This window comes from Octodon degus, unplaced genomic scaffold (assembly GCF_000260255.1).
Source record: "Octodon degus isolate 3935 unplaced genomic scaffold, OctDeg1.0 scaffold00074, whole genome shotgun sequence".
NCBI classification, from domain to species: Eukaryota; Metazoa; Chordata; class Mammalia; order Rodentia; family Octodontidae; genus Octodon; species Octodon degus.
The window spans coordinates 4,158,196-4,167,780 of record NW_004524650.1 but is presented as its reverse complement, the minus strand read 5'-3'; the positions used below and the strand labels follow the sequence as shown (position 1 = coordinate 4,167,780).

General features: G+C 36.1%; 1 protein-coding gene across 2 annotated transcripts; it reads left to right on the top strand.

Moving 5' to 3' along the window:
- Window positions 1-971: 971 nt before the first annotated feature.
- On the top strand, window positions 972-2,230 carry LOC101581820 (prostaglandin reductase 2). Of its 2 annotated transcripts, XM_023720310.1 has the most exons (2): window positions 972-1,391; window positions 1,563-2,230. In XM_023720310.1, the coding sequence occupies exons 1-2, from the start codon at window positions 1,197-1,199 to the stop codon at window positions 2,094-2,096; spliced, it is 729 nt and encodes a 242-aa protein (XP_023576078.1). In that variant the 5' UTR covers window positions 972-1,196; the 3' UTR covers window positions 2,097-2,230. The 2 variants fall into 2 exon arrangements, with proteins under 2 accessions (XP_023576078.1, XP_012371146.2); XM_012515692.2 differs by having other exon boundaries at window positions 972-2,230.
- The last annotated feature ends 7,355 nt before the right edge of the window (window positions 2,231-9,585 follow it).

Here is a 9,585-nt window from a genome sequence, read left to right as displayed (position 1 = left end):
TAGTTTCATTCCTGAAACCAGACATATTACAGGTGAGATTGTTTTGTTATATAATAAAATACATTTTATCTCAGCTTATTAAAAAGTAACCTCTAGTCTTGAAAACATCTTTTGAAATATTGTACTTTAGAAAACTTGCAGTTTCTACCACAATTACCAATTATTTTCTTTATTTTGATAAAACATGTTCTAGCTTTAAAACAATAAACATATTCTTTTTTCAAAGATTTGTTGCTCTTAAGAATTGATGTGTAATATGTCCTACATTTAAAGACTTTATTTTATGAAGTTTGAAGGGAAAATGCTTCCCAACTATAGTCTGCAACTTTGACATGTATGAAGCTAATTTGTAGAAATACCATTTACCATTTATTTTTGTTTCCTTAAGATGTGTACTTTTTATGTATACATGAATTTTTCTCTGTACAACTTCTATAGATATTTTCAATTTTACAATATTTTATCACAAAGTAAGTATATTAATTTATTTTGCTTATGCTTTGAAGGAATGTGACATTCTGGGACTTGAAAACATGAAACAATCTAAATTCTTTGCAGTGCAGTATAAAAATAGTTGGCACTTATTCTAACTAGTGGATTAAGTTTCTGTTGATAAAATATTACTTTTGAGTCATGGTTTCATTCCTAGTTTCATAATGCTAGACAATAATTTAAGCATAGCCAATAGGCCATCTCATTGGGTACCACTAATACATCCTTTACTTTATACTGCACATTTTAACTTTAGTGTAATAGTAACTGGTTTTGTATCTTAGTAGCACTCCCTGAGGAACCCAGGAAGTGATCTTTGTGTTTACTCACTTGTTACAATTAAAAGCATGGTGATTGTGTGTGTGCAAAAGTGTCAAAATGGGATTTACACTCATGGTGCTCTAACAAGTTTTGCATATATTTACATGAGCATCATAAGATGATAACACACAGACTCTGAGAAGGTGAAGCGAGTCGCCCGCGGCTCGGCTGCAGCGCCAAAGCTGGGTGTTATTTTATACAAAAATCTTGTGGGACCACTGCACAAAGAGATGATTGTACAAAGAGTGGTATTGAATTCCCGACCTGGAAAAAATGGCAATCCAGTGGCAGAGAATTTCTGAATAGAAGAAATCCCTTTGCCAGATAATATCAATGAAGGGCAAGTTCAAGTTAGAACTCTTTATCTTTCTGTGGATCCTTACATGCGTTGTAAGATGAATGACGACACAGGTACTGATTACCTAGCACCTTGGCAGCTGTCTCAGGTGGCCGATGGTGGTGGTATTGGAGTTGTAGAAGAAAGCAGGCATACTAATTTGACGAAAGGTGACTTTGTTACTTCCTTCTATTGGCCTTGGCAAACCAGAGCTATTCTGGATGGAAATAGCCTTGAAAAGGTAGACCCACAACTTGTGGATGGACACCTTTCATATTTTCTTGGAGCTATAGGGATGCCTGGTTTGACTTCTTTGATTGGGATACAGGAAAAAGGTCATATAGTTGCCGGATCTAATCAGACAATGGTTGTCAGTGGAGCAGCAGGTGCCTGTGGATCCTTGGCTGGGCAGATTGGCCGTTTGCTGGGCTGTTCCAGAGTGGTGGGAATATGTGGAACACACGAGAAGTGCCTCTTTTTGACTTCTGAACTGGGCTTTGATGCTGCAGTTAATTATAAGAAAGGGAACGTGGCAGAACAGCTTCGAGAATCATGCCCAGCTGGAGTAGATGTTTACTTTGACAACGTTGGCGGTGGTATCAGCGATACAGTGATAAGCCAGATGAATCAGAACAGCCACATCATCCTGTGTGGTCAGATTTCTCAGTACAACAAAGATGTGCCTTACCCTCCCCCGCTCCCGCCCGCTGTAGAGGCAGTCCAGAAGGCCAGGAACATCACGAGGGAGAGATTTATGGTATTAAATTATAAGGATAAATTTGAACCTGGCATTCTACAGCTGAGTCAGTGGTTTAAAGAAGGAAAGCTAAAGATCAAGGAAACTGTGATAAATGGATTGGAAAACATGGGAGCTGCATTCCAATCCATGATGACAGGAGGTAACATCGGAAAGCAGATAGTTTGCATTTCAGAAATTTCTTTGTAATCACATTTTTTCCCATTGTACACAAAACAGGAAGATATGTTTAAACAACCTAAGTGTACAGAGCCAGGCATGGTGGAACATCCCTGAAATCCCAGCATTTGGGAGGGTAAGGCAGGAGGCTCAACACAAGTTCAAGGCCAACCTGGGCTACATGGTGAGTTCAAGGCCAATATGAACTACAGTGAGACTGTCTCAAAGAACGAAAGCAAGACACCAGAAAACCCTCAAACCGTAAGACTATAGCCAGTCACTTAAATGTGAACATATGTGATTTTTTTCTTAGTGGCATAACAAATCTTTTCTATATCTTTAGTATTATATGTACTCTACATCTAACACATGATTATAACAATAAATGGAAGCCAGTATGATCTATTTTTCTTTTTTGTTAAAACTAATATTATAGGCATTTGTATTAGATATTCTGAAACCCCTGGAGATTTTGTATAACTGTTAATGGTTCATATATAATAAATTTTTAAAAATGGGAAAAAAGATGATAACACAGCCACACCACTTTAGAATTTTTGTTCTTAAAAGTTTTCATTTTTCTGGCAGAAGTAGCCCAATTCAGTATAATGGCACATGAAACGCCAGATTTCCAAGTTTAGGAGGAGATAAAAAATGAATCATCAGATTACTCACACATGGACGAGACAGATGATCCATTATGATAAAATACGCACTTTAATAATGGAAGAGTAGTGTGGGAATATGAGCCGAAGTTCCTGTGACAGAGAAATAGAGCAAGAACAGAGTGATAGTGATACAGGAAGTGCTGATCTCCTTAATTCAGAGCATGAGGAAAACACTAATGCTAGAACATATTCGACTATTTGAAATGTTGCAAAACATTTTTTGAATGAAATGGAGCATTTTATTTTATTTTATTTTATATTATTGGTATCAGGAATCAAACACAGGACCTTCTGCTTACAAGGCAGGCATTGTGTCACATTATCCCCAGCTCCCAAACTGGAGTGCTTTATTTTATATTTTTATTTATTTATTTTTATTATTTTTAAAATTCATTTTCAGTTACTTTTTTTAATGTATTTAGCACAGGGGTCTACAGGGTCTCACTACACGGATCAGACTCATAGTGATTGTTCTGTTTTCAGCCTCCCAAGTGCTGGAATTACAGGTGCGTACCACCATGCCCAGTTTCAATCATGTCTCAGCACACCCTGGGGGCGCGGGAGGCACGGCACTCCAAGAATTGAATCCTGGTCCCTGAATCTGCCTAAGCAGGCACTTTAGTCCACTGAGCTATCTGGCTGGCTTGCAAAATTGTCATACAATCAAATGGAATGATGACATTAAAATTAGTTCTAACATACTGCAATGTTAGCACTAGATCTGAAAATGCAGTGGGTCTTGGCAGGGGTGAAACATTGGCCAGGATGCCAGCATTTCCAGTCAGTGCTGGAAATTGTAACAGACAAAAGTACAAGATGCTGCGAAAAACATTAACGCTGGATGGAATACAAGTAAAACATTCTGTATGCACCAATAATCATATTTAAAAATGAATTTATTATGACACCTCACTAACTGAACTGAAAGCCTTCATAGATCTACTGTACTTAGCATAGTTCATGGTTAATTGTAAGAAGGTAAAAGACTTATGGAAAAGCAATGGTTCAAAATATAGCATAAAAATTTATTCTCTTGTAGATGTGAAAACTTGTTATGTTTTCAGTTAAGCAATTTGTCCTGGAACTCAGCTGTGAGGTCCTTATTTGAGTAACAATAAAACAAATGATGTTGTGGACAGATTTTTTACTTCCATCTCTGAAACTAATCAGAATGTAACATTTGACAATTGGTTTGCTAGTTTCCAATTGATGTTACATTTTTGTTTTTATTTATTTTATTTTTATGTATTTGTTACAGGCTCTCACTACGCAGCTCAGACTCATAGTGATCCTACTGCTGTCAGCCTCCTCAGTGCTGGGATTATAAGTGTGTGCCACCATTCCAGGTCTCAGTGGTCAGTATGGCATGTGGTGCCAGGGATTGAACCCCAGTCCCTGAGCTTACCTAAGCAGGTGCTTAGTCCACTGAGCTATCTCACTAGCCCTGATGTTACATTTTCTAACACAGCACAAGTTGGGCAGCACAGGAGCTATACAGAAGAACAAGAAGAAATTTCCAATGAAATGTTGCAGTTTCAAAACAAAGAATTGGATACTACATTCTTTTTTTTTCTCTTCTCTTTCATCCCAGTTGTCCTTTCCTTTTGAAAAAAAAAATTTTCCCTTTCACAATACCTATTATGCTTTTCAGATTTTATTTACTCTTTAAGGTTCTTACACTAGGGAGAAAATATGATGCTTAGACACGTGGATGTGATTTATTTCACTTATGAGTATGATTTCTAGTTGCATGCATGGAAGCCAACAATATGCAATATAACAACCATTGTTTAATTCATATGATAGTGTATCATTTCTAATGCTTTTTTTTAACCTCTCTAACATAAAAAACTAAGTATTGTACAGCACAATCTTTTTATTTCAGAAAGATTTACATTAGTCTAATATATAGCAAAGAAAAGAAACTGGTACTGTTGATGTTAACAGTGCACCATGATGAAATTATCCACAAGGAAAACTCAACAAAATGAAAGGCTGTGGTGGAAAATTTATACAATGAAACAAAAGGCAGAGTACATATTGATGATGAGTTATGCAGTGAATATTTATGCCACTTGAAACACAAAACACTGGCCGATGGTTGTGTTTTACTTGATCTTAAACGTGTGGCATAACTAGTTTGAGAGTGTACAATGAAGGTAGCAAGTTCCACAGAGGAATTTCCTTAGACGATTGGGTCTGGAATTCATAAAGGATCATTTCCAGCAGAGGAAAAACAAAATAAGTCTGCACAGAGAACTGAACAGAAAAATTGAGGATGACTACATGTGTGAACTGACAGGTGAGCAGTCAGGTGTAACATCCCAAAGACCTACCACAACAACAGGAAAACCATAAAGATGGAAACACCAATAGAACAGTGACAGTTGAAGCACAGATTACTTTTGTTGTAGAGTTCTATTGGTACTTTCACTGTAGCTCACATAGCTTTTTACTTTTGATGTTACCTCTTAGGTATTGTAAGCCAGTAAACACCTGATGTGAAAATATTGTCTGTTCTAAGCACTTGTTACATATTTAATTTTTGTTTTATCGATATCTTATTTCCCTGCTACGTGCACATTGTACAATATACCAAGAGGCTCCTGATAAAGCAAGAAGAGAACACAGGTACAAGAACGGCGTGCCACACAGAAAGAAGAGCTAAGCAAATACGCTGCCAGGGTAAGCAATACATGTGCGCAGAACATGCTGAGGTTATGTGTGAGGACTGCCGTGAGTGTGACAGCGAAGCAAAAAGTTATTTTGTTGTGTGTGTTTGTGTTTACATTGTAGCTCACATAGATTTCTATTTCTGATGTTCTATTTTTAGGTTTTATAAGCAAGTACACAACTGATGTGAAAATATTGATTGATGTTTGTCCTAAATGTGCAATATGTATTAGAAATTTAATATATATCAATCCTTATTTTATTGGTATTTTATGTTCATGATAACTACATATTTCACAATATTTAAAGAATCTGCAGATAAAACTGCAAGACCAGCGAGATGTCAAGTATGTCCTACCAGGAAGGCAAAACGTGAACTGTCAGTGTAAGCAACACATGTATATGGGATGCGTGGTTGTCATGTGTGAAGACTTCTGTAGGTGTGAGAGCTGAACTAAAGATATACTTTTGTAAAGTATTATTGGTATTTTCACCATAATTCATTTAGGAATTTACTTCTGTTCAAACATTTAGAATTTGTACACCAAAAAATCAGCTGATGTTGAAAATTTTGATGCTTTTTTATAAACACCCAAAAGATTAAAAACTGTGATATTTTATTTTTTTGATTTTTCCTGTTAAATACTCATTGTCTAATATAACAAATACAATAAAATCACAATTAATAGTTCATACCGTGGTAGTGCTGTGACGTCGCAGGTATGCTTGTAATCTTACCTGTGAAGGCAAGGGCGCCCTGAGAAGCTCATGCAGGTGGACCCCTCCTTCTAGGCTTCTCTTAGCTTCTGGAAACAACATCCACCAACCAAGTTGATAGTGAGACAAATTGCACTTCAATGAAAACCCCAGCATAAAGCCCAGCTCCTTCAGTCAAGGCAGTTCTTGGCAAGCAGTGATCATCCTCTGCAGAAACTGCAAGTGGGGTCCTCAGCAGCCAGTGCCTGCACCAGCAAGAGTACTCTGTCAGCTGGAATATGTTTCTAGAGGGCATTTCCAATGGATTGCATGAAAGAAAACAAGATCTCAGGAATAGCACTATAAGGTGGAAGAAACTTGTTCTCTGATACTGTGAAGCCTTCATATCAGCTTTACATGTTTAGTTCTAACTGCTAGATGAAAGAAAGGCAATGTTTTGGTGTGTTTTTAAAATTTATGGGTGTGCTTTAGCCGTACACAATGACAATATTAACTGTGAGGAATTGTTACTTTACATGATGTATTTTGAGTCTTCTTTTTCTCCCATTCCTCTATCCTCCCTTCATGGTTTGTCATGACTAAAGTTGTTGTATATTGTAAGTTGGAGCTGAAAGAGATGATTATTATAGTTTCAGAGGTCTCACTGAGCTTAGTCCTTCTCTAAGTGAGCCCCAAGCCACTGAAACTTCTCATTTATTGAGGGCTGCAAACAGGCTAAGGAGTGTGCATAATCAATCTGGTGTGAGCAAGCTGATATTTACATCTCTGTGGACATTCACCAAACTAAGTTTACATATCAACTAACTGGTAACTTCCCAGGTAAAGGAACAAAGCATAGATGGGCACCACCTCCAGGAATCTGTTACCTTGTCTCCAGCTTGCCAAGAGGGCCAGTTTCTTAGGCTCTATTCTTTGTTCCTTGCTCCCTTGGGACAGTAAACTTCTGACTCATACCACTGCTTAAAGTTACTTGCATTTTGGGTTTGACTTCAGGAGATGAATCAATATTGTAATTCAGCAGGTCCATTAAATCTGTTTGGTGTGCTTATGCAGATACAGGGGCTGGGAGTTCAATCCCCAGGCCTGCTGTGCCAGCCCCCCCCCAGGAGAGCACTGAGATGGCAAATGAGACTGGGAGTGGTGGTGGTGCATGCCTATAATCCCAACACTTGGGAGGCTGTAAACAGGAGGTGCAAACGACAAGTCCAATCTACTCTGTGAGACCCTGTAGACCCTATAGACCCTGCCCTAAATTTAAAAAAAAAAAAGTCTGTTTGATGATCTTATTATCTTGACATATTTCTGGCATTCTTTTTGTGTGTATATGTATGTAAATTGCCCCAACTTGTTTCAAGCTTGTAAACACCCTGCCTCAGCCTCCCAGAGTGTCAACATTACACGGGTCCTCTTATAGTAGTTGGTTCCACTAGAGGATGGATTTCTTTTGACACTAAAACAGTACTTTGAATAGCATGAAGAAACATCATGATATATTTTTTGTCATGCAGACCAATAACCATGGGCAGGTCAAGCCCTCATTTATTCTTTGAATATTTCTATTGATGAATTATTAACATCAGTAAATAACCTTGAAAACTAAAATATATTTGTGAAGGTAGTTGGAATAAATGCAAAGATATCCTACATTCTTGGTTTAGAAAAAAATCACTGTTTAAAGATACAAACTATCCAAAGCAATCTAGACATTCAATACAATCTCCACCATTTCGGTATCTCTTCTGCAAAAATAGAAAAAAAAAATGAACTTCATGTAGACATACAAAAGACCTTGAAAAGCCAAAGCAATATTGAGTAGAAAGAACAAAGCTAAAGGCATAACTGTTGTGGGCTCGTAATCAATATAGGAATCCAAGTAACCAAGTAAACTTCGAAGGTCTTTTATTAACTGAGCTCAACGACTGTCAGCATAAACCCCTGTTTCAAAGTCCAAGTGAGTGGCCCCAACCAGAGAGTATATAAAGAGGAGAAAAAAGGGGGGAAGACACAAAGAAAATATAAAAAATATGTAATACATCCTTCTTGTCAGTTAGGATAAAATGTATAGCACGCATCCTGCTTGTCAGTTAGATTTTTTTTTCTTGCTATACGTCTGGCTACTTTTCTTCGTGTTATTGTTCAGGGTCAGTACTTTCTTAGCGTGTATTTCCTCCATATGGTTACTCGTTTTCCACATAGGTTTGTTTTTACAACTCTGGGGTCAGCTAAATTTTATTATGGCAATATTTCTACTAAGAGTCTGAGTTGAGGTCATCACAATAACACTATCCAACCTAGACTATATGTCAAAGCTGTAGTAACCAAAATAGAATGGAAGTAGTATTAAAATAAACATTCAAGTTTTTTTTTAATCTTTGACTAAGATGCTAATTACACTTAGTGACAAACTATCATTTCAGTAGTGTTGGGAAAACTGCATCCACATGTAGAAGAATAAAATTGGATGTTTAGCTCCCACCATAAGCAAAACTCAAATGGATTAAAAATTTAAAACTAGGATATGAAACTTTGAAAAACACACAGGAAAACCTCGGTAATATTGGTCTAGCAAGTGAATTTTTTAGATTTAAAATTCACAATGAAAGGAAAACTAGATAATAGGTTTGTTTCAAAGTAAAATCTTCTGTACAGCAAGAGAAACAATCGAAAAAGAGATAAGAACATCCACAGAATGAGAGAATGTATTTGAAAATTTTATATCATATAAAGAATTAGTAGTAATATGTAAGTCCAAAATATACAAGGATTTTAAGCAACTCAAGATCCAAAATAGAAAATGTAGTTTTAAAATGAGAAAAGGATCTAAGTAGATATTTCTCAAAAAATATATAAAAATGAATAACAAGTATAGAGAAAAATTCTCAACATCACAAACCATCCAAAAAATGAAAACTAAAACCATAATGAGTTCACCTCCTATTTGTTAGCATAGCTATTATAAAAAATATAAGAAATAACAAATATTGGTGAAAATGTTCAGAAAGAAAAATTTTGTGTACTTAGTAGGAATAAAATCGTAGAGTCATTATGGCAAATAGTTTGAAGCTTCTTTAGAGTGTTATATTGTCACTGATCTCAAGTTTGTTCTGTGAAACTTTGTAATTGTTATCTTAACATTCTACAGGGATTCAACTTCTAAATCAACCATGATTGATAAAATTCACTACACAGGAAAAAAGTGATAAAAATATCCATACCTTATTCCAGAAATCTTGCTCCTAGGTTTGTATGCAAATGAAATAAAAGTATTTGTGTAAAAGAGATACCTGCTTTCCCATATTTGTTGCAACACCATGAATAATAATAACAAAAACAACTATCCTAAGTGTCATACTCTTAAAAGAATATATATATATATATATATATATATATATATATATATATATATATAATTTGTGTCAACATGCATGAATGTGAAGGACCTTAGGTTAAGTGAAATAAGT